Source organism: Hippocampus zosterae, chromosome 1, assembly GCF_025434085.1.
Source record: "Hippocampus zosterae strain Florida chromosome 1, ASM2543408v3, whole genome shotgun sequence".
NCBI classification, from domain to species: domain Eukaryota; kingdom Metazoa; phylum Chordata; class Actinopteri; order Syngnathiformes; family Syngnathidae; genus Hippocampus; species Hippocampus zosterae.
The window spans coordinates 35,556,395-35,582,015 of NC_067451.1; the positions used below are offsets into that span (position 1 = coordinate 35,556,395).

At 41.5% G+C, this 25,621-nt stretch overlaps 2 protein-coding genes and 1 long non-coding RNA gene across 5 annotated transcripts; 1 reads left to right on the plus strand and 2 right to left on the minus strand.

Annotated features, from left to right (window-relative positions):
* Positions 1–2,678: 2,678 nt before the first annotated feature.
* On the minus strand, positions 2,679–20,844 carry LOC127597662 (uncharacterized). 2 transcript variants are annotated; one of them, XM_052060874.1, is made up of 8 exons: positions 20,083–20,568; positions 17,633–17,790; positions 15,730–15,932; positions 15,480–15,567; positions 14,050–14,162; positions 12,408–12,548; positions 12,187–12,250; positions 2,679–2,825 (listed from the first exon to the last, which is right to left on the minus strand). In XM_052060874.1, exons 4-8 carry the CDS (start codon positions 15,525–15,527, stop codon positions 2,787–2,789), a joined length of 405 nt encoding a protein of 134 aa, XP_051916834.1. In that variant the 5' UTR covers positions 15,528–15,567; positions 15,730–15,932; positions 17,633–17,790; positions 20,083–20,568; the 3' UTR covers positions 2,679–2,786. The 2 variants fall into 2 exon arrangements, with proteins under 2 accessions (XP_051916834.1, XP_051916826.1); XM_052060866.1 differs by lacking the exons at positions 2,679–2,825; positions 17,633–17,790 and adding an exon at positions 8,756–8,917 and having other exon boundaries at positions 20,083–20,844.
* On the plus strand, positions 19,323–20,144 carry LOC127597786 (uncharacterized). The gene is made up of 2 exons (XR_007961754.1): positions 19,323–19,472; positions 19,651–20,144. It is a non-coding gene; the product is annotated as an uncharacterized LOC127597786 (long non-coding RNA).
* A 298-nt stretch (positions 20,845–21,142) lies between the features above and the next one.
* Positions 21,143–25,177, minus strand: leprotl1 (leptin receptor overlapping transcript like 1). 2 transcript variants are annotated; one of them, XM_052060896.1, is made up of 5 exons: positions 25,012–25,153; positions 24,201–24,306; positions 23,673–23,748; positions 22,873–23,059; positions 21,143–22,789 (listed from the first exon to the last, which is right to left on the minus strand). In XM_052060896.1, exons 2-5 carry the CDS (start codon positions 24,226–24,228, stop codon positions 22,673–22,675), a joined length of 408 nt encoding a protein of 135 aa, XP_051916856.1. In that variant the 5' UTR covers positions 24,229–24,306; positions 25,012–25,153; the 3' UTR covers positions 21,143–22,672. The 2 variants fall into 2 exon arrangements, with proteins under 2 accessions (XP_051916856.1, XP_051916848.1); XM_052060888.1 differs by lacking the exon at positions 24,201–24,306 and having other exon boundaries at positions 25,012–25,177.
* Positions 25,178–25,621: the final 444 nt, after the last annotated feature.

A 25,621-nucleotide genomic window follows, 5' to 3' on the forward strand; every position in this document is an offset into this window, starting at 1 on the left:
TTTGTCTGGCCCCTCACCTAGAACCTGTTTGCCATGGGTGGCCCTGCCAGGGGCATAAAGCCCCAGACAACTTAGCTCCTAGGATCATTGGGACACGCAAACCCCTCCACCACAGTAAGGTGACGGCTCACGGAGGGGTCCTTCAATTAAGTTGGAGATAATTTGGCTACGCAAATATACACATAATTCAGACAAATACGAATCCGTAGGTGCTGGCGGCATCCTCAGTTGACCGTACTTCTTTCACCTTGGTCGAGAGGAGATGCACCTCAGCATGGGGTATGCTCTGTTATTTGAGACACATGTTAATTTATAAAATGCACTTTTTATTTCATTCTTTGGTAAGATTTCCAAGGAAATTCAGTACAAGAACAAAATTCTCACTGGGAAGGAAAAAAAATACGATATCCCAATTTACTTCGGTACAATGTGAAAGGGCATACACAATACACTTTATGTTGAGGAACTGTTTCGTTGCACTTTTTTTTTTAATTCTGAGTCATTTCCAAGAGGCAGAATAGAAACAAACATCATCTATGCATCAGTGCATCACACAGTGTGTGGTTAAGCTTCTGTTACCTGTGATTATACAAATGGCCAGCAAGTGGTTTCAAGAGCATGTGAAGCTTCAAGAAATGTAAGCTTTCTGAAACCATCCGTTCATCCATCCAATTTCTAATCCGCTTATCCTCATAACGACCGCAGGGGCAAACTTGAACCTATCCCAGTTGTGGACCAAACCGAATAATGTTTTTGGATTACAGAAATGCAGGCTCAGACAAAGTGTGAAACGGACCGACAAGTACAAACAGAAATTGCTGGTCACAAGGAGCCTGGAGAAACAATGCATAAACAAAAGCGCTGGCAAAGGGCAAGGTACTAGGAAACCCCAAGAATATACAAACAAAATGTCAAGAAGCCAATAACGTGAAGCCAAAGATCAAAAGCAACAAGAAAAAATACAAATATTTACATACAAGAATCTATGCCTACCGAGAGCAACATTGGAGGGTATCGAGAGGTCTAGAAAACAACACTTGAAGCACTGCAGCAAGCAAGGTCAATAATCCGACAAGAGACCAGGCAGCTTGGCAGTCATTAAATACATAGCAAGCTTAATTGGTAAACGCTGAACAGGTGCGCCTGCTGGAGGGAAACGCCCTTCACTCCAGCTGGGCCTGAAAACAAAACAGACAGACATAACACCGGCTGTCTTTGGCAATAGGCAGGGTACACTCTGAACTGGTTGCCAGCCACACTTTATTCCACACTGGGGTATGCAAAGGCACACATAGACAAACAACTATCCGCGCTCACACTCACACCTAGGGACAATTTTGAGTGTTCAGTCAGCCTGCCATGCATGTTTTTGGAATGTGGGAGGAAAATGGAATTACAGGAACACATGACTCATGTGAAGAGGCTCTGGCACGTAATGGGAATGTGTGAACATTCATGCATTTGTGTTATTTGTTCGTGCAGAAAATTGTCTGGAAGGTACAGCAATACATTCTGTAGTTAAAAAAAGTTGGACTTGTAAGACATTTTTTTCACCCCAAAGCAAATAATGATACGGGAATTATGTTTCCAAACGAACAAAAATTAATTTACAGATAATGTTTTAGGTAACATTTTAACAATGGCCTATGTGGGAAACATCAAATATAACAGAATATATATATTCATAAATATACCAGAATAAAGTTATATATTTCACTGAAGAGAAAGGTTTGTTTTCTTGTTCTATGTTTACTGCAATCATACTTTATTATTGAAAATTACAACCCTATTCTTGGAAAACAACTTGACAACTTAAGACTCAAAAACAAAGCAACATTTTTCTCCTGAACTATTGTGACTTTACTTAACGGTACTCTAAAAAACATGGCTGTTATGAAAAGAACATGCCATCATTTTTGTAATGGATTTTTTCTTTGGGAAAGAAATGTTACTATTCATTCATTCATTCATTTATTAATTTTCAGAACTGCTTGATCCTCACTAGGGTCGCGGGGGGTGCTGGAGCCTATCCCAGCTGTCTCCGGGCAGTAGGCAGGGGACACCCTGAATCGGTTGCCAGCCAATCGCAGGGCACACAGAGACGAACAACCATTCGCACTCACACTCACACCTAGGGAAAATTTTACTATTATTTAGAAAATATATATGCCATTATTCTTATAGTATGATTTGTTTCCCTCAAAAGGAGGAATTTTTTTAACTTTTTATGAAGAAACGGGTCTACTGTAAGTAAGCATTCTACTTGTCATCTGACAATGTTTTTCCATTGAAAAAAAAGTATTCTAACATGCCATTATTTTTGTCACCCCTGTCCTTGAAAAAAAATCTCTCACTTTTAGTTTTAAAAGTGCAATTATTTTCATAGTATGCTCGCTTTATTCACAAAACAATAAATGCTCTTAATGTGACAACATCATTACTTTTTATGATTATTTCAGAAAAGTACAAAATAATGCTTGACATTTTTTCCCCCAAAACATATGGCTTTATCATTGTTCTTGATATATTTTTCTCTCTGGTTTTGCTTATCGAAAGGAGTTAGCCACTGTGTCATAAAAATAAAATCAAGCCAAACTACTGTCTTCAGACACTTTATTATATCAATGAGTCTCATTTATTGTGGCATCTGATGCCACAATAGGGTGATAGTTTGACCTTTGACCTCCAAATTGTAGCAATTTTGTTCACCTCTGTCGCTTTACCACTTTATTCCACACTGGGGTATGCAAAAGAAGAGGAGTCCCGCCTGCAGACTTTTTCCATCTTCAAGGAGGTTTTTGATATCTGTTGAAAGGACTTCCCGCCTGAGGGCAAAATAATAAACTATGAGTGAAGATGATCAAAAACAATGAAACAGAAAATATGCGCGCGTGACGGGAACTCGAAATAAGAAACATGCGCGCATCACATATGTGCCAATAGGTGCCGAGAAGATGGGCCGACGCGGCCTTTGCTTGCAAATTTATGTTCTCATAAAAGCAAGCAGCTTCCTCATTTAGGATTCCAGCAAAACATCTTTAGCTTCACGTGCAACATTTCAATAAAAAGCTGGCAGGAGGCAGGCAGAGAAAGTCCAGCGGGTGACCGGGTTAGGAAAATAGTGCATTTGACAACCTGGAATGACTGTTCAATGCCTTGTTTCCAAAAGGCTTAGATTAACTTTATAGAAGGAAAAGTTCAGGTTTAGTAACTTCTTCACTTTCCGGTAGTTAAAGTCAGTTTAAAAACCATAACAGTAAGCCCCGACTATTTGTGAGGGAGCCCTGTCGCCAAGAGCTATGTGGGTGGGGAGGGGGACAACACCAAAAAAAATATAGCAATGCCTTTATTCGTATTCTAAACTGTAGATATAGGACACAATATGAGACCAAAATACTTTCATCTCAATTATCTAAACTTGACTCTAAAAATAAATGGCTTACAGATGATTTGGAAAACAAATGCATTTGTGGTGAAGACTGTCTGTAACCCCGGCAAAAAAAAAGCTCTTCCGCAACACATGAAATTGCTAAGATTGATCACTTAATGCTAATTTAATACATAAATAAATAAATAACATCAGGATTAGGCAGCACAGTGGTGTAGAGGCTTCTTATTGGCCTCAGTTACAGTATATACTGTATACAAGGCTACATTAGCACCTTTAGCTTTTCAAGGCACGAGCCGACACCCAACCATTGTTTTGTCTTGAGTTGAGTTTAAGATACAAGCACCATAGGGTGTTCAACAATTCAACAAACAGCAATCTTTGACAGACTTTGACATCGAGTGAATGAGTCTTCATAAAAGAGGCCAAGTTCTTGATGGAAACTGTTTACTGTATTGTCATTCTCAGTGGACAATTATTGTCAAATTAAATTTAGCATAAAGGGAATAACACATTGTGTGCGCGTAAATGTACCGTGTAAATCTGTCTGACAAGAGTCCGCTAACTTCATGTTAACACACGATGCAAAACATCAGAGATGTGCTGTTTAAACTAGCAGTGATGTTGCGACGTGACACCTTTATGGAACGGATATTTGAACATAAACTGTGTAGCGACACATGTTGACAGACATCTCTACTTATGGGCATGTATCTTTACTCTCTGGAGCAGGGGTCCCCAAACTTTTTCCTGTGAGGGCCACATAACTTTTCCCTTCTCTGATGGTGTCAGTTTGTAACATCAACGATCGTAGGGGAGCTTAAAAAATTGATTGTTTCCCAGAAAGCCACACATAACCAAAGAACCCTTTCCAGGTTCTTTACAGAAAAAAGAGTCAGGAAACAAATAATAACACTATTAATTAAATAAATAATAACTAAATAACCCTTTCTGAGTTCTTCACAGAAAAAACAGGAAACAAATAATAACTAAACAACTCTCTCTCTTTATAGCCCCTTGAAAGCCACAAAAAAAGAGTTCTGCCATCTACGAGAACGCCACCTATCTTGTCTTGTTTATTCTGCTACCGTCTTGTTCACGTGTTCTATTAATTGATCTGAGACACAACTAAAACACTGAAACATTCTATGGTGTGTAAATAACTTTGTGACCTTGTTTTAACCCTATTTGCGTCATGTGTCATTTTTGCCCCGAAGACCATCTTTGTACTTTTTTTTGTACAGCTTCCGTGGAAATGTGAATAAAAACATTTCAATTTTTCTGCAGTTGGGGACAATCTAGGAAAATTCATAAAATTTCAAGTTAAAATTTTATCATTTGGGGGGTTTTGGGGGCGTTTTTAACACAGTGATGGGTCATTTTGACCCGAGGACAACAGGAGGGTTAGAGGGATAGGTCAAATGTGCCCGCGGGCCATAGTTTGGGGACCCCTGCTCTGGAGCAATTGTGACTTGTCTTTGCAAATATGTATGACATATACAGGATGTGCATTAGACTGCTCCCTGGTGCCCAAGGTACGTACACCAAAAGGAGCTGCACAGAATGCAGGAAATCAAGTCTATGTTTATTAATATGTTTTTCAAGTAGAATACATTTGAGCGCATTTTTTTCTTGTCTAAAAAAAAACAAGTTACAATTTTATGTTGGTGATTTCTCGGTGGTTGGAACGAATTAATGGCACTTCCATTCATTTCAGTGAATTATTTGACATTATTTTGTAACACCCCATATTTGCTTCTGGTAAAGAGTAACTAAACCACAGCATTGATGTAATTACATTGATCTCAATGACTATCAACGCCAATGCTGGAGCTGACATTATCGCAATCTGGATCAATCTGCCTGTCCTTCACTTTTCAGCAACACATGAGTAGCCGCATCAGGCTTCAGGAAAAATTTGGACTCAGTCTTATCAAGCAAAAAATTCCCACAATGTCAGACAGGCATAAAATCAAAGAAACGAGTAAAACACCAAGAAAACAAATCCTCAACCCAGAGGTAATTACTTACACACTCAGTTCAGTCAACATCTCTGAGATTTACGAAAGTCAGCTTTGATGTCAGCGAGGATTTTAATGTGGTGAAAACTTCAGGAAAGTCCAAATGACGGAGTGAACATAAATCGCGCTCATGACTATACGGTAGGGTTGAGGTTGCGCGCAGAAGCGGTGCTACAACTGTTTGGCATGTAAGCACCTGAATGTGAGATAGTATTTGTGTCAACGTCAATTTCCTCGTTTCAGCGTTTGAAGCCGCGGAGAGACGTTGGAAGACTTTGAAGTTGATGCACGATCAAAGGTCCCCTTACAGTCAGCAATATGTCATAGGCTGGGGCTCAGTGGGGCTGCCTCGCGATGACTATTATAAATGTTACCAAGATGCCGGTTTGAAAATGTGCTCTAATCGCTTAACTTTCAATACATTTATGTGTCTCTAATATGGCTTCCTTTTCAATAGGACTACAAATTTGAATTCAAAGGAAAATGGTCCAAAAATTGGAAAAAGTGAATGTAAAACCCTTTGTAGGCCCGGGCCGGTTATCGGTTTGACATTTATCCGTGATTTTGATAACTGCGAAGACTGGCTGTGAGCTCTTCTTTTCTTTTTGGGAGGAAACTTCTAATCTGGGAAAAATATGACTCGATGCTTCCAGAGTTGAGCAAAAGTTAATTGCCTCCTATTAACTTTATTTTTTCTCCTCAGCGAGCAGAGAAGGGAAGGGTCAGTACAGAGGAGGAGAAGGGAGCAAGATGAGAGAGACACTGTGAAAACATGGATGCCTTTTTGCTCTGTTGATTCATGTGTAATGTCCTAAAAAAAATCTATTTCAAAAAAAGTGCCAGTGGGTACTGCTTAGCCCCTAGGACAACATGAGTGTAAAAATACTGTAGCTGGCCGGTTATGGGACACTGTGACTTATTAAGAAGAATTAATACAGAAGAATGTTGACATTTATTTATATTATTTATTTATTTATTTATTTATTTATTTGACCAAGCATTTTCTATATTGATGACATTTTTAAAAATTGCAGCATTAATCTCCCCAAATTTTAAGAAAAAGGCCTTTTTTCGAGCTGCAATTTTAATACTGTGATACCGCAATACCTTTGCTCAGTGATCAGATTCATACTGTCAGAATCTATTATCAGCCCACGCCTGACCCAAACAATGAGAAAGACACACTCAAATGTTGTGTGTATATATATATAAATCCTCATCTCACCCCTCGGGTGGTGTCCGTCCCTCATTCAGCTCGGGTCCTCTACCAGAGGCCAGGAAGCTTGAGGGTTCTGCGCAGTATCCTTGCTGTTCCCAGCACTGCACATTTCTGGACTGAGATGTCCGATGTTGTTCCCGGGATCTGTTGCAACCACTCATCTACTTTGGGGGTCACTGCCCCGAGTGCTCCGACCACCACAGGCACGACTGTCACCTTTACCTTCCAGGCTCTCTCCAGCTCCTCTCTGAGCCCTTGGTATTTCTCGAGTTTCTCATGTTCCTTCTTCCTGATGTTTCCATCACTTGGGACCGCTACATCCACTACAACGGCTTTCCTCTGCCCTTTATCTATGATCACGATATCTGGTTGGTTCGCCATTACCATCTTGTCAGTCTGGATCTGGAAGTCCCACAGGATCTTCGCTCTGTCATTCTCCACCACCTTCGGAGGTGTTTCCCATTTTGACCTTGGGGTTTCCAGTCCATACTCCGCACAGATGTTTCGGTAGACTATGCCAGCCACCTGGTTATGGCGTTCCATGTAGGCTTTCCCTGCCAGCATCTTACACCCTGCAGTTATGTGTTGGATCGTCTCAGGTGCCTCTTTGCACAACCTACACCTTGGGTAGTCTGGTGTGGTATATCTGGGCCTCGATGGCTCTGGTGCTCAAGGCCTGCTCCTGAGCAGCCAGGATGAGTGCCTCTGTGCTGTCCTTCAGGCCAGCCCTCTCTATCCACTGATAGGACTTCTTGAGATCAGCCACTTCAGTTATGGTCCGGTGGTACATCCCGTGTAGGGGCTTGTCCTCCCATGATGGTCCCTCTTCCAGCGCCTCATCTTCTGTTCCCCATTGTCTGAGACATTCTCTGAGTACGTCATCCGTTGGAGCCTTCTCCTTGATGTATTCATGGAGCTTGGATGTTTCATCCTGGACAGTGGCTCTCACACTCACTAGTCCCCGGCCTCCTTCCTTTCGGCTTGCGTACAGTCTCAGGGTGCTGGATTTGGGATGGAACCCTCCATGCATGGTTAGGAGCTTTCGGGTCTTAACGTCCGTGGTCTGAATCTCTTCCTTTGGCCACCTTATTATTCCTGCAGGGTATCTGATCACTGGCAGGGCATAGCTGTTTATTGCCCGGGTCTTATTCTTGCCATTGAGCTGGCTTCTTAGGACTTGCCTCACTCGCTGGAGGTATTTGGCCGTAGCCGCTTTCCTTGTTGCCAGTTCGAGGTTGCCATTGGCTTGTGGTATACCAAGGTACTTGTAGCTGTCCTCAATGTCTGCTATTGTTCCTTCAGGGAGTGAGACCCCTTCAGTGCGGACTACCTTTCCTCTCTTAGTCACCATCCGACTACATTTCTCAAGCCCGAATGACATCCCGATGTCGCTGCTGTAGATACTGGTTGTGTGGATCAGGGAATCTATGTCCCTTTCGCTCTTAGCATACAGCTTTAAGTCATCCATGTAGAGGAGGTGACTGATTGTAGCTCCTTTTCTGAGGCGGTATCCATAGCCTGTCTTGGTGATTACTTGGCTTAGGGGGTTCAGTCCTATGCAGAACAGCAGTGGGGAGAGTGCATCACCTTGGTATATGCCACATTTGATGGACACTTGGGTAAGTGGCTTGCCATTGGCTTCAAGTGTGGTTTTCCACATCCTCATCGAGTTCGCAACGAAGGCTCTTAGGGTCCTGTTCACCTTATTCCAAGCATTCAGTGATCCATGTATGTGGCATCGAGTCATAGGCTTTCTTGTAATCAATCCAAGCTGTGCACAGGTTGGTATGTCGGGACCTGCAGTCTTGTGCGACTGTTCTGTCAACCAGGAGCTGATGTTTGGCTCCTCTGGTATCCCTACCAATGCCCTTCTGTGCTTCGTTCATGTATTGATCCAATATATATATGACAAAGGACCATCTATCTTGAAAGAGATCCCTCTAAAGCATTTACGATGTTGAAAATTAGCCCCCTCGAAGGGATTAGCACAAGTCATGAATAATAAGCCGTCTGTAGAAAAACGAATAAAGTTTGGTCATCATTTTTGCACCAATTGAGCTGAAATTGGATAATTTCCTGTTGCACACCTGATGATATTTACCAACACACAAAAGATTTAGACAACCCTCTGAGGGATTCATTTATTTCCAATTACAAGTCAAAAATGCTCCTGGAACAGGTTGCGTTGGTCTTCTGATGAGCCTTACTGGTCTCAAAATCAGCTGGAATTGTCTTACATCCTCGCGTTTTCCCTCCAGCGGTCCCTGTTCCTCCAGCAAGATTGTCTTTCTATCATCAAAAAAAAAAAACATCATCTGCACTCAATCTAAATTATTATCCCACGCAAATGCACGGCAGAGCCAGCGTAAGAGGTGTGGAGGATGGAGCATAAAGGCTTTTTGGCAAATCAGCATCCCGTGCTTGTTATTAGTCATCTGTGCTGTCTTGGAAAGATGGTGTGGAATTCACACCAGGAGGTGCTGATGTGACTTCAGTGCCCGAAAATCAAAGCCTGACAACTCAAGCGGGCAACACACATCGGCATGACAATGTCTATCAAAAATTTTGAGATTCCAACATTAGCTTTTAATACAAAAACCCCCCAAACAAACAAAAATCAACACAAAGTCATTTTTCAGTCACTGTTGTTGTGTGAATGCCTTTGAGAATTTTTTGTGCCGTATTCAAGTGTTTCAATCAAAAGCTGCCCCGCAAACGGCACAAACGAAAAGATTGGACTCCGACTGGGTTTTGGCTGCACAACAAATGCGCGGGATAATTGACAGCCGTCCTAAGATGAATATCTCCGTGTTTTAAATTTCAACCCCACCCTCCGAGATTTGCGAGTCGTCGCGTTCCAGACGTCTCCGAAAGCCCCTTTGTAGTTGAAGGATGGTCCAGAAAAAAAGAAAATAATCAAAAGTCCTCCTAGACTCCTCGTCTTTATTTACGTACCGACCTTTAAAGGAACGCGGTGTCGTAATGTGACCTTAAGATAACACTTTCAAGAATCATGTTGTCTTGGCTTGGAATAATAAGTCTGACGCAACCGTGACCTCGGATCACCTGCTCGACCGGTCTTGTGTGTTAGCTTTAGCGTCAGTGCTAAAGTTCCACTTCATAGTTGTGTGTTGTGTGTGTTCGCAAAAATAATAGGAGAATGTTTATTTCCAGACATGATGATATAACACACATGCCTTCTATTAGCGGTTGGCTCGACCGTCTTTTGCTTCTATGTGTTTGTCGGTGATCAAATGCACATTTATCACTGGTGTCTATTTGTATTTACAACTAATGGAAATAAATGAATAAATCATGAAGGAGGGGGAGCCGAAAGAAATGTGCCACGATCAGCAGTGGTGGGAAGTAGCAAAGTACAAACTTTGTCGTAGTAGTTTATCTGAATTTTTACTTGAGCTTCTTTTTTTTTTGGATGACTTTTACATATTTTGTGTCAGGTATTGTTCGGACAGACGTGAGGCCATCAGCATTTGACAGCTTAGGCGTTGCGGCTTTTGTAAGCTGTCAGCACTGCTGCCGGCAGAGGTTTTTCTGTCCCCAAGTGCAGTTCAGTGCCACTTGTTAGTATTGCACGTGTTAGCTGCTTACAGATGCTGCACGTTGTTGGAGGTAGTGTTGTTATTCTTTGTTCGGAGCAATGATTGCTCTGGGGAAGAAAGTGACTTTGAATCGGTTTGTTTATTCAATGTATATTAAATATTCAATTTGGATATGTTGTGTTGTCATATGGAGGAGGTTGAAAAAGATAACAAGCTTAGTTGTGCAAAGGGGTAGAAAGTGCAGACTTTTTTAATTGAAGGGAGTACGAGTAAAAAGTACCGGTATTACTCGAGTGCTTTGCTACTTCCCACCACTGCCAGTCATATGCTAAATCTTGATTAGCATAAAAGCTATGAAGAGATTCCAATGCCGGCAAAGTATCAAAGAACGCTTTTAGGTTAGGCAACGCTCCGCCTCGGAATATTAGCGCTGTTTTTTTAAAGTCTTCTATTACATTCCCACAACCAAAACCCAGACATTCTCCACTGGTCTGTTGTCTTTGCCGGCCAGTTCTTTTAATATTCTGGAACATTTTGGTCTTTGAGTCTTCCACTATGTTTTGAAATGTTTTTTTTTTTCCATGTCTAAACGACAGCTGGGTTCGGATTTTCCAAGTAGAAGTCATTTTATGATCATAAAAGTCTTCCAAAAGACAATCATCTTCCATTGAACTCAATGTCGCTCAGATTTTTTGGGGTTCATTACTGGTCTTCAGCGTTAATTGTCCAAGCATAGACTGGTTAAATGCTTGAATATCTCTCTCTTTGGGTATCCTACCATATTTCTCTATGCTTTTGGGAAAGAAAAAAAAACAATAAAACTTCAAATGACAGGCTTGTTGGATTTTCTAAGTAAAAGTCATTTTATGATTGTTAAGTCTTCCAAAAGACAATCATCATTTGGGTAAGCGTAGCTCATTTAGATTTTTTTTTTTTATGTTTTGCTCTTGGTTTCCAGTTGTCCAAGAATAGACAAGCTACTATAATACTTCAACATATCTCTTCCATCATGTTTTTATCGGCTTTGTTTATTCATGCATTGACAACAGGCTTGGTTGGATGTGGGAAGTAAAAATCCTTTAATGTTAAAAAGTCTTTCCAAAGGCTTGAACTGCGCCGACTATCATTTGTGGTGCTGTTTGACATCTATGTTGTTCAAGTTTCAACATTTCCCATCACAAATAATAAAATGTACAGTGAAATTCTTTATTACCTGTTGCCATACATACATGTAGAAGAGGACATTCACCACTGTATGATACTTCACCTCGATGAACTCCTCACACTTCCGACATGCTGGACACCTTTTACTGCTCATTTCATTTGACACTCAAACTGCTGACGTACTCAAAACTAACAACAATAAACATCCGTCCATCCATTTTCTGATTCGCTTATCCTCATAATCGTCGCGGAGCATGCTGGAGCCTATCCCAGCCGTCTTCGGGCAGTAGGCGGGGGAAATCCTGAACCGGTCGCCAGCCAATCGCAGGGCACACACAGACGAATAACCATCCACGCTCACACTCACACCTCTGGACAATTTAGATTGTTCAATCAGCATGCCATGCATGTTTTTGGAATGTGGGAGGAAACCGGAGTACCCGGAGAAAGCCCACACAGGCCCGGACAAGAACATGAGAACATGGAAACTCCACACAGGGAGCAGGAATTGCACTGTGAGGTTGACGCGTTAACCACTGGACCACCGAGCCACCCTGTACGCCGACTCATAAAATTATTTTATTTCTGAGTGAATCAAGGTTACAGTAAAGCTCACTGGTAGCCTGGTGGAGAGCTGGACTGCTTGTCGGCCAATTGCACGGCACATGTAGGCAAAGAAGTATTCACACTCAAATTCACATTTATGGACAATTTGGAGTGGTCAATGAACATATGATGCGTGTTTTTAGATTGTGAGAGGAACCCAGAGAAAACATTCAATGTTATTCTATTTTTCCCTCACAGTAAATGGTTCTCAATGAAAGTGTCTGTTACCTGCTCATGGCGCTCCTCATACGTGACTGTCACCTCTTTCGTGTCCCATGAGGATGTACTGCTTCTGAGGGAATAATAGGGAATTAAATTAATTTTAGACATTAGAAAGTATATTGTAGCCTTTTGGAAAACTCCGCGATATGTGATTGTCTGTCTGTTGTCCGCTGTCATGTTTGAATGATTACACTAGAATAGTGCAAGTAAAAGTTGATTGTGCTAACCTGTTACAGCAGTCGTGGTCCTCTAGGGGGCAGTGTCGGCGCACATGATCGCATGACTTCTTCCACTGTTTCGCCTGATTTTCCTGTGTGCGTACCTGCTGAAGAAGGCCTTCTCTCTCCTTCAAAATATAGTCTTTAAAGCTGAAAAGAAAATGGATGCATTCAGACAAATGTTAATTTTGTGCATATTATTCTCATCAATTTTTATTGTTACAGTTTCACCCATTCAAAAAAAATGTTGCATGTTCCAGAATAATGGACAAGCTTGGCGAACAAAGTCTGGTCAAACAAAGAAATGTCCGTTATATCCAAACGTTGCGGGATGGTCATATGTAAGTGGCAAAAGAAATCACCACCTTTTCTTGCATGCATGACTTGCATCAGGAGATTTGCGATGATATAAGCTCCAATGTACCAGACCCTCATCGCCATTTTGACAACTCCTGTAATTCAACGCACTTTCACAACACTGCATGCATATTGTCGCTGTCACGAGAAAACCTTTCATGTCTAAATATGATGAATGCATTATTTTCTCAAAAATTAGTACTATTGGTCCATCCCTACTTACTGTATATATTTATCTCTTATATCCTCACCTTTGTGAAAAAATGCCAGCACTCACTCGACGGGAGCCTTGCAGCATCATGTCAGCTCAAGATCAAAATTATTTCTTAGACTGTAATGAGTGAAAGTTCTTAAGTTAGATATATGTATTTGAGTAAACCTGTTTTGTTTAACAAAAGGATCGTGCAGGAGGAATGTGCAGAAGGCAACGGTCAGCCAAGAATATGCGAACAGATTCATCTCCCATTTCTTTTTGTAACACTGCTGAGTCAGCTCATCACTTAAGCTGTTTGCTGTTTGTCCTTATAATAGCAATATGATCTGTAATACTAAGCGTCTCCAGTTGGTCCAGAATGCTGCTGCTCGTCTCTTGAGTGGTACTGGTAAGAGGGAGCACATACTGTAACTCTTCCTCTGGCATCCCTTAACTGGCTCCCTTTATGTTTTAGAGTTATTTTTAAGATCCTATTATTTGCTTTCAAATCTTTAAATGGCCTCACCACCTCTGAGGTCCTCCGCCTCTGCCCTGTGCCTCAGGTCTGCGGACCAGACACTATTAGAGGTACCGAGAACTAAGCGGAGGCTCAGAGGGGGTGGAGCCTTTTCCGTTCCAGGTCCCATTCTTTGGAATGGCCTCCTTCTGAATGTTCGGCAAGCCCCCTCAGACACCATCTTTAAAACTTGTCTTAAAACTCCTTTTGATTCTTGGGCTTTTGACTCAGCATATTTTTTTTTTGTTTCACTGTTTTTGTGCTTTCTACGTTATTTGTTATTCATTTATTGTATGAATTGTTTTGCTCCATGTACAGCACTTTTTATACAGCGGTGCACTGTAAATACTGTACAGTTGAGTTGATGCAGTATTTAGTAACTTTAACACTGCACTTTTCCTAAGTTGCCTACCCATGAATGTAAAGCAGCTGCTGTCTAAATTTGAGGCCAAACCCAATTTCCGGTTCATCTGAATCCAAAATGATGAACAACATTGTACTTTAATGCCAAAAAAAACACAGTTTTCCAGGAATGTGTAAAATATGTGAACATTTGACCTCTCTGTGTTTAGGCTGCATCTCACCTTTTGACGTGCGTCATCCAGTAGCGCTGTTGATGACACAGCCACTCAAACTGCTCCAATGTCTCCTGGAGCTTCCTCGCACCACCCTCATTTTCTCGTTGCAGAGCTCTCACCTCAGGAATATTATCATTATTATTATTATTATTATTATTATTATTATTATTATTATTATTAGAATCTGCATTTGTAATCGGAACGTAGTCAACAACATCAAAAGCAGCTTTTTAATACAGTTTTATGTTCACATGAGACTTTTCTGATGCACGTGACTTGGCCTGTGCACATAAAATGAAAGGTAATTGTGGATTTTGGACGGTTTGTGGTTTGATTGACTGCTCTGCAGTTGTCCGAGTCAAGTGTAAATTTAAAGAAGAAAATCTTGACGGGTCGGAATGTTTCCTGATTTCTCTGATTGCTAATGTAGCATTTCATCATTCCTGGATGAACTTGCATTCAAGCTTGTCAAAAGACGAATAACTACCACTTGCACTTTAAACCTTCATTGCAGGGCTCGTCTCTGAAGACAAGGACAATAGTGTTGGGCAAACCTGACACCTGCTGGACAAAAGAGGCGATGCAGAGTGTTTCTATGCGGTCAGACATCCATTTTCATCAACGCAGGGACGTGGGGGTGCTATCCCAGTTGACTTCGGGTGGGAAGGCGAACTACACCCCGAACTGGTCGCCAGTCAGTCGCAGGGCAATTACATACGTATTAATGGAATAATTTCATTATATTGGAATGTGCTATTTTTAAGACTTGATGGTTTTAATTTTCAGACTCCGATCATGTTCAAGATGTCATACTGCCAGTGTTTGCATATTTAAATTATATTTTCTACTTGCAAATCACAATGTCTGAACACTGGCGAGCGACTCATGTGGTCCTCACTGTTATGTTTTTGTTTAGATTACATTTGGTTTTGTTCCCTCATGTGCCCTTTTTGTCTTCCGCTGTTCTCGTCCCTATTTAGTTCCCTGGGTTCTGTCAGTCTTTGGTCGGATCATTGTGTGTCTGTGTGGCCCTGTCATGCTTCGTTTCTGTCATGGGTTTTTGCTCCATTGGTTTCTTGTGGTTTTCAGGACTTTGTTTGTATCCTTCAGTTAGTTTTTCCAGTGTACTCCTGCAAGTATTTTTGGGTTCACATATTTTGCTCAGTCCACCCTGCTCCTCCTGTCTCCCTGCTTTTTGGGGTCCTCCATCATGCCATCATGCAAAACCTGAGACTCACGGGCTTAGTGTTCGCAGGGAAACCATGTTGGTGACCCCTCCTCTAAAATGCGCTTTTTTTCCAATGAAAACATTAAATTAATCCAAAATGATATCTCGATGTGTGGTTTTAAAAAAAATGTGCTTTTGTTTGAAAAATAAGGGCATTTCTAAGTGGCGGTTATTTATTTATTATTATGGAAGGGGTTTTTTTGCTAACCTGTTCCTCATGTGTAAAACGCAAATCCATCAGCTCCTCCGCCAGCATCTTATTGGCGTCACGAAGCTGCTCCAACGCCGCCGTCTTACTGTTGGCGAACAGACATGAAAAACATATAAGTACGTATTCACATTCTCTTACTTGATCTGTTCCTAAGATTAAGATCACCACATAAGAGGGGCAAAACATTAGAAACAGCTCGGACGGAGTATGATGCATTGCAGAAATTACAGTCACTGTAATAGTTTACATTTGTAGCTCCGCCTGGAGGCCTTCTTTCTGTGCGTTACCGCCGTGGGCCCTGGAGTGCAGCTCCTCCACCAGGCCCTCCAGCCGCACCTCGGAGCTCTGGAGGCACAGCAGTTCCGAGTACACTTGACGCAGCAGCTCGGCATCATGCTCACTCTCCCCTGCCAGGATGATCACACGCTGCTGTAGCAACTCCACCAACTCCTACAAAGTACAAACATTGGATACAGTAGATGGATCGGTGGACAAGTAGATGGGTGGATTGATTATAGATAAACAGATGGAGTAGATACACATTCTAGAGCAGGAGTCACCAACCTTTTTGAAACTAAAAGCTCCTTCTTGATGACTGATTAATGTGAAGGGCTACAAGTTTGATAGTATGCACTTTTGAAATGAATTTGCTCGAACTACCTTCATACAGTATGTTATAATTCAAGATTAATAATATTCATTTCTCAGAAGACACTGACCACATTAGAAATTTCTCACAATTACTATGAAAGAGATAAATATCAATTGGCCACACTTTATTAGAAATATCTGCCAGTCTTCATTCACATTTTGACGACCCAGGACATGCTGGAGAGACGATGTCTCCCAGATGGCCTGAGAATGCCTTGGGATCCCCCTGGAAGAGCTGAACCAAGTAGCTGGGGAAAGGGAAGTCTGGACCTCCCTGTTAAAGCTGTTGCCACTGCCACCCGATCCCAGATAAGTGGTAGAAAATGGATGGAAAGAACAATTACACTAATTGCTAAAAGCAAGAACCACATGACCATGATCAGGGTCATTGTCATTTAAAAGTGATACCATTACAGAATAAGATGCAAATCTGACACTGACATGTGTATACTAAACAAATAAAAGCGGTGAGAGAACACATTCCTGAGGGAAGCCAGGGGAAAATAACAGAACATCTAATTCATTCATTTATTAATTTTCAGAACCGCTTGATCCTCACTAGGGTCGCGGGGGGTGCTGGAGTCGATCCCAGCTGTCTTCGGGCAGTAGGCGGGGGACACCCTGAATCGGTTGCCAGCCAATCGCAGGGCACACAGAAACGAACAACTATTTGTGCCCACACTCACACCTAGGGACCATTTTGAGTCTTCAATCAGCCTGCCCCGCATCTTTTTGGGAATGTGGGAGGACACCGGAGGACCCGGAGAAAACCCACGCAGGCCCGGGGAGAACATGCAAACTCCACACAGAAAGGCCAGAGCTGGAATTGAACCGGTACCTCCGCACTGTGATGTCGACGTGCTAACTACTCGACTACCGGGCTGCTCTAGAACATCTATTAAACCGCCAATTAGTTCACCAGCCAGCAAACCAGGCTGTTGTGAATGTTGTTGTTGCTGGTGAGCCCATCTGCTAAAATGTGAGGTTTTATGTAATTACACTTAAAGGTAAAGAGAAATCAATAAAAATCTCTGGCAGTCTCGTGGTGCATGCAGTGTTTTTTTTTTTTGGGGGGGGGGGGGGTTGCGGCAGTCCCTCAATACCCAGCAACAATTGTATATTTCATGACGAGTACCCAAAGTATCTGTCCCTCGTCCCATGCTAGTTTCATTTTATATCTTTCTGCAATACAATGAACATGTTTTTTTCCCTTTGGTGTTATTTTTGTTTAATTATTAAATTGTGTCTACCCAGTTTGTGTTTTAAAAGCTTAACTGCTAAAGATTAATGTTTTGGCTTGCATCCTTCTAAAATTCATAAAGAATAATACATCACAGATTTACTTTAAAATATACATTCTCTTAATTTTTCAGTGAATAATGCATGACTCGTCATAGCCAAAGAAATTATCCCTACACAGGGAGTGGGTATCTAATCAGGTGGACAACCTGATGCTGATGTTACAATTATTTAGACTATTTTACGAAAGCAGTCTGCACCTGCTACTGGTGAATGGTGCCGATTAGCTGGTCCTGTGTCCTCCTGAGCTCCATGTTGCTCTTCTCCAGGTGGAAAAGTTGAGCGGCCACAGCTTGGAGGTCATTCTGCAGCTTCTTCTCCTTTTCCCTGAACAACAGGACCTCCCTGTCTGACACAGCTGCAACCACATGAAGGCTCACTCAACCACAGAATTACTTTCAAAGCATTAATGTATTTCTGGACTATAGATTTAAACTTTAAAATCTTGATAAATTACAGCCCACTTATTTTGGGCGTATTGTTATCTCTCTAACTTCTCTGATTTTTGTCACACAGCTTCCACTCATCTCACCGTCCACTTTGCTCCTTGGCGACTTCAACCTCCATATCAACAACACCAACTGCAACCGGGCCTCTGGACTGCCTGACTCAACATGTCAACTTTCACACCCACACACATTCCAAATCAAAGCCCATCTCGACAATATCGAACTCTTTGAACACTTTCAAAATGGATTTCGGACACAACACAACAGTGAAATTGTCCTCCGTAAAATCACCATTGACTTCCTCCTCTCCTCCAACTCTAGCCTACTTGCCATTGTCATCCTCCTTGACCTTCACTCATATCTGCGCCGCCTCCATTGCTCCTTTCTCCTCAGCTCTAAAGTGTCCCCCAGGGCTCTGTGCTTGGTCCTCTTCTCCTCATCCTTGCTGAATGTTCAGTGGGCGGTCATTCCAGAGAGAGGGACCAGCAATGGAAAGGGCTCGATTCCCTCTGAGCCTCCATCATCCCAACAACCCACTCCAGCATGTCCAACTGTCTTTCTGATATTAAATCCTCGATTCAAACAAACTTTTTCTCATTCTCAACTACACAAAATCTCTCCTGTTAATCATTGGTCCAAACTCCCACACCTAAACTGCTTCCAATTTTAACCAAACTATCGACAACTTCACCCTGATCCCCTTCTCTCACACACACACATCCTTTTGAATCATAATCTTTCTTTCGAACAACACATCACCCAAATCACCGAAACTACTTTCTTCCACCTTAGGAACATCTCTTGCTTCTGCAACCCTCACCTTCTTTCACTGCCGCCCAAAGCCTTATCCACGTTTTCATCATCTCCCGCCTCGACTACACTGCAATAGCATCCTCTGTGGCTGCGGTCCCCAGCCATTTTTTCCCCACGGACCGGTTTAATGTCAGACAATATTTTCAGGGACTGATAATTTAAAGTGTGACTGATAAATACAACCAAATAATATGATATGAACTGCAAGAAAACGGTGGTATTTTCGAAACATAATAATAAACACGAATCATGATACGAGGAACGTCCAATCTCGCCGCAACACTGTCCGGTTGCTATAGTAACATATAAATGTGCCTTCAATCCAAAAAATTTAATTAATGTAAGGTCTTTATTCTTTCTGTGTGGCCCAGTACCAAATGACCCACGGACCGGTCCTGGTCTGCGGCCCGGGGGTTGGGGACCTCTGCTCTTTGGTACAACCTCTAAACTCCTGAATAATCTACAATGCATCCAGAACGCAGCCGCCCGGCCACAGCTACTCCCGTAATCACTTCACCCCAGTCCTTAAAAACCTCCGCTGGCTCCCCGTTCCCCAGAACATTCCATTGAAACTCCTCCTACTCACCTATAGAGCCTTTCACAATCAGGCCCCTTCCTACCTTTCCGACATTCTTCACCCATACTCTCCTCCCCGCACCCTCCACTCCTCAAACGCAAACCACTTCGCCATCCCCATGACTAAGCAAAAAACCTGGGGGGACCGAGCCTTCTCTCACGCCACCCCCCCTCTCTGGAACTCCCCACCTCAACACATCCGGTACTGACCTCCCATCCTTCAAATCATTTCTCTAAACTCACCTGCTTCGCAACGTTTTAAACATATTTTGACCTTCGCTATTCATTTCATGCTTTGTTTTTTCTTTACTTCACATTTGTTTGTTTGAAAACGTGTGTGTATTTAGCTCTGAACGGTACTCTTAATTTTTGTTGCAAAGGGTCTTGCATATTTGGAACTGAGAGTCGCCGCTTGGAATTGAAATGGATTTACATGGGACAGAAGAAGTGAACTCTTATTTTCGTCAGCTTCTTGTTGACTTTGAAACTTAGCTTGTAGCCGACGTGTGCACATTTTGAGCATGACGTCTCTGATCCACTGGTGAAAGGACACTTTGATTCTCTCTTTTCATCTCAACCTGCTTCAAACAACAAAGTGTATGCAGAAAAGTGGTCAAGATTGCACAACTGTGTTTTGTGTTATGTTATGTGTTGTGTTTATTATTTTACTTTATATGTTACCTGTTTTGTTAAGCGCTTTGGTATGGCTGCAGCTGTTGTGAAAGTGCGATATGAATCAGGATGTATTGTATAGTATTGTACCGTGAAAAGCACTTTCAAATAAAATGCATTGTCATAAAACATCCACTTACCTTTGTCTCGAGCCAAACGTATACACTTGGCTGTCAAATACTGGATCTGACCATAATCTTCAAACCTCCTCATGGCCCGTCTTTTCGTTTAAATTCCCTCACCACCTTCCCATGATTCGACAGTTGGAAGCACCCCGTGAGGTCAACACCTAGCAGACCTCTCCTGTAGGAGTCTGAAAGAAGCACTGGAGCATGTTGATTTGGGGCACACCACGGTGTTAATCTGAATGAGCTGCTGAGAAAAGAGACGGGCGAGGCAGCTGGACATGTTTAGGCCCACTGCTTTAATTATTTTCAAGTAATACACCGACTTGAGAAGTGACTAATAACTAAGGTGTTCTGCAAATTTATAAAATGTTGGGGCATGTTGTGTCGAGCATGCAGGGTTTACAGTGAGTCAGCACCTTTCCATTGTCAAAGCATCAAATTAAAATCCACCCCTGAGGGAAATACAGCTGGCAGGTAATAATAACCCATCTTGAGTCTGACGCTAAATCAAACAAACCACTGGGTAGAGGGAACAATAGCTCCTCCTAACCTTACAGAGAAGTGGGTTGTGTTTTCATTTGAGAAAAATACATATGGTAACTACTGTACTGCAATTCAAGAGATGAGTCGTGCTTTATTTTTTTTCACCAGCAGAGGGAGCCAAAAGACAGATTAACAAAAAATATTCGTGTAACATTTACTATTTTAAAACTACTCCATTGAACTTGCAAGTTGGCACCCCACAACAACCTATGTTGACCTATTTCAAGATCTACCAAAATAATGTTGGGGGGGGGGGCTTCAGACTTGGGTGGGAATATGGTTGTAGTTGGATTTCTGACAAAAATATATATCACATTTTATTACTCAATGATTCAAAGTTCATACTTTGTCATTATGTTGTATTTTTGAATCATTTAAATATTTTTTAATTTCATATTCCTCCCAAAATACCCCCCAAAATCCAATTAACATATATATGACGTATATTGTGACTGAAGACGGAACAAATTTTTTTTCAGAACACAACATTGAAAAATCAACGACTGATTAAATGATGGAACGGATCAGAGAATTTCCCAAAATTGCATTTATTTATAAACAAAAACTTTCCATGCTGTGGCCGCCTACCGCCATAGAAGAATAGCATCGAACATGAGATGTTCTATTCAAGAAAATAAAATGAATGAGACAGGACTGCCAGTATGGGAGCAAACTGTTATTGACAGAAACAGAGAGAGGGCCCAAGCTACAGCTACGCAGCATACTCGGTCAGACTATTAAGATAACATTAACAGGAAATTCTTAGTGTTTTCTTTCAACTGCATTTTTTTTTTTTTTTTAAACATCATCACGATTGGGTACGTCTCGTTCAGCAAGTTTTTGACTGACTTAAAAGCATTCGTATTATGAAACAAATCACACAAATTATGTCAGTAGTTTTTCCAAAGAGCTGCCTTCATTCCAGTGCTTCTTAGTACAAACAATGCCGCCACTGAAGTGATAACAGAAAAAAATGCATCGTAGGAGTAGATGGGTGTCAGTTAGATTACTGATCATGAATGTTTTGTTTATTGTGTGTTTTCATCATGAGCACAAAACAACACAAAAACAACCTCTTGTGATATGGCACCACATTTTCGATGCCTACAAAAGCCTAGAGAGGAGAGCTGAGGGATAGAAAAAAAGTCACCATCTTGAAGAATGCAAATTTCATCTTTCAGTATCGGTACATTATTCATAAACTAGCATCAGATAGCTATAGTATCTTCAAGGGGACACGGTACGCACATGGACTTCGAATTTGTTTGTTATGCAGTCAGTTCTGTCTGTCCACCTATCAAGTGTGAAATTGTTAAATTAGCCTGTGACTGCTTTGCGCACGCACTACTCATCTGCAGTCTGAGTGTGGATTGGTGCACATCTCCTTCTCTGGAGGAAGTCTCAGACTTTCCAATTACGCCACACCAGTCAGAGGATAATGAGTGTAAGATTATGAGCAAAAAGTTGATCAAACCAATACTGGATATTATTGTGTACGTTTTGTATGGCAAAATATTTCATTTAGGTAATTTTGCAAGATATTTTGTAATTCCCAATCCTCCTTCTTCGTGTTTTCTAGACTATTGACTATGTGCCAGCAGTTGGCAAACCAGCAAAGAGGAAAATTACGGCATGCCACCAAGTGGACTGGAGTAAATGCACTCGGAATGACACAAAAATTAATTGACATTTTCACTGAGGTCTTCTGAGACATTGGGGTAGTGTTCTTTCCATAGTTTTCACAGCATCGCAAGCTGTCAGCGATAGCAGTTTGGCTCCATACACTCATATATCAAAACAGAAGTAAAATAAGATATCAGCCCCAAATTCCCCAAAATGAGAAGAAAAAAAAACTCACTTTATGTCAGTTCAATGTGAAGCAGGCCGAGATAAAACAAAAGCTATTGCACGGCTTCGGAGAGTCGCTAGGATAAATAATAATAACAACAAGGACCAGTTATAAGACCATCAATAATGATGCTAATAATAATAAGAAGAAGAATGATAATAATAATATTAACAATAATAAAAATGGTTCAGACCCCCTCACTTGGCTGGTTTACCACTGCTGCCAGCTAAAGTCGTCGTTAGATCCGAAGACGAGAAAGAAGCCCAGGATGGTTGCAAAAATGACGATATTGCCCGTCGAGACGAGCGCACACGCCCCCCAAGCAATCTGCAAACATAAGCAGCGATTCCACATGAATTCCAAATGCTTCGTTCGCTACTTCAAATATTCGTACAACTCTGGCGACTTACGACTTCAGCTCGCGCAAAGACGATGGGCAGGCCAAAAGCTGAGATGACGATGCCCGTCGTGAGGAATATGGCCAGCTCTTTACAGGCATTGCTGGCTGAGTCGGTGTCGTCCACGACCCGCCGCGAGATGCAGTATGGGAGGGGCGAGAGGATGTAGAAGAAGAGGAGGAACAGTGGCCAGTATTTGCTATGTGCAGAGAGAGATGAGAGGTGCGTTGCAACAGCTGATGTGGTGTCCAAGAAACAGAGGAATAATGGATCGAGGAGGAATGCCTCATACGCGATAAAAAGTAGTCACTCCAACTTGTATCACAGTGTAAATTTCCTGTCACCTGACAGTAACTCGACCCTAGTTAATACGGCCCAATATGGACATTTTCACTGAGGGGTGGACTCACCTTTTGTTGCCAACTGAACGGCAGATTTATTTCCCATTGTATGTTAGCGGGAGTGTTGGGCAAATTATTTTTTTTTTAAAGTCATTATAGTTACTAATTTCAATCCCAAAGCAGTGATTGAATAGGGAGCTGGAGTACTCCTTCAGAAATATAATACATTATAAGGGAATGTCATTATTATGTTTTGTTTTGTTTTTTTAACCATAAAATATGTCAAACAATTTCAATTTTTGGGCCTGTGACAGAGGAGAACAGCATTGACGTACACTTGATTTTACTTAATATTAATTGCACATTAAACCACAACTGGTAGACATACTGAAGCATGATAAAAGTTTCAATAATAAGTAATTAATGTAGTATATATATATATTTTTTTTTTAATTGGCATGGCTTCCTTACTCATACACAGGGAGGGCACATCCCAGCATGAGGAACATGAGACCGATGGCCCCTCCGAAGGACAGCGTGATGAGAGCTAGAAGACAGCAAGGACAATTCATTGGGGACACCTCACAACAAGTGAGTTAAGGAATTTGTATTTCATGTAGCGAGTCACAAAAGTGCTTCCTGTGGTTAAAACACAATCACAAAGACAATCAAGTCTTGTGGGAATGTCTGCCTGAACAAATGTGTTTTTACCTGCTTTTTAAATATATATATATATATATGTGGCAGCAAACCATGAGCACTTTTTTGCATACCAAAGAAACAAACAAGAGTTATAACATCGCCTGTATCAGGCTCAACAATTTAAAGGTAGATTCAAGGCAATAATTCTCCTTCCAATAAAATGTTGTATGCACCCCTAATAGTCTTAACACAGTATTTTGATTCACAATGTGTTGGTGGAATACAAATTAAAAAGAAAAATCCACACATTTTTCTCTCCCAATTTGGCTTGTACTGCCAGGTAATGTCACTGATCACCCATCTTCTGGATTTGGTCATGTGACATTCATAAGATGAGCCCTTCGGCACTGAGATGTCATTTTCAGTCGACAGCAAGTGGCAGTACAATGCAAATGGCAATCCCCTACATAGGATAAAAATTGATAGATTTTTCTGTTAAATGCATGTTCTGCAAACACAATATTAAGCAGAATACCATGTTTATACTAGTGGGGGCGCTGAGAACGGCTAAGAACATTTCTGAGTTGACTTCCTCTTTAACTTATCCTGACATCTGACTTTCTATCTTCCTGTTATGAATCTGGGGATCCCGATCCCCATCCCCCTCCCCTCCCCAACAAGAAGCAGAGCCCCGAGCCACATATCATGTGACTAATCAGCTGGTTTGACAATAATAAGCCAAACAATGCTACCAAGGCGTTTTAACATATAAAATGCCGCCGTTTTTCTGTTTTATTCCACATATTGGCGTCACCTAATTGGCACGTAATCGCCCAACTTTCGCTTTGGTTAGCCTTAGCCTATTAGCGATTGCTAAACGTCCCCCCAACAAGGCGACAACGTCACATGAGGTCAATGCCTCTAAGAGGTACAACACACAAGCTGATTCATTAATTGGAAAAAGACTGTGCTACCAGACACGACTGTGTTTTATTTTGAGATAGAGCTAATGACTATTGTCGGCCTTGTGGTGATACTTTTCCATTAGCTATCTTAGAAAATGCCAAACGCGTGCGTAAGGCTTGCGTCAAGCTAACAGAGCGGATGCCGTTTTTTTCTTCTTCCCCATTTGTAGCTTTGTCAATGATAAAGACGTAATTTTCCGTACCTTTAATCCCCGCCATCTCCCTGGACAAAGGATCGTCACACAACAGCCGGGCCAGATGACAACAACTCCTCCTCGCATCCGCTACAGAATGCGTCGGAACCTGGAGCATTTCGGTGTCGACCGAGATGCTTTCAAAGACTAGCACGAGTGTCGGAATAAAATTAACTGTTTGATTGCTCTCGATTACTCTAGAAAAGGCATGGTGGTGATTAGTTTACAACACATTACTAAATGAAAACGGCGTTTGGAGGGGGATTTGTTAATGTTGCGTTGTTAATGTCTGCAGCCAGTTAGGAATACGTCGTTGTTTTGATGAGAACTTTTGTGCTCTTAACCCGCTCTTGACATGTGTACACGAGCATAGCAATGTTGTCTTTTAAAAAATAAAAACAAAATCATATTTTAAAATGCAACTGTACTACAGTAATTGACAAAATACTTACATACAGGATCCCGAAAACCAGTAATAACATATAATATAATATAATATAATATAATAGAATAGAATAGAATAGAATAGAATAGAATAGAATAGAATAGAATAGAATAGAATAGAATAGAATAGAATAGAATAGAATAGAATAACAATATACATATTCGTGTTACGTCG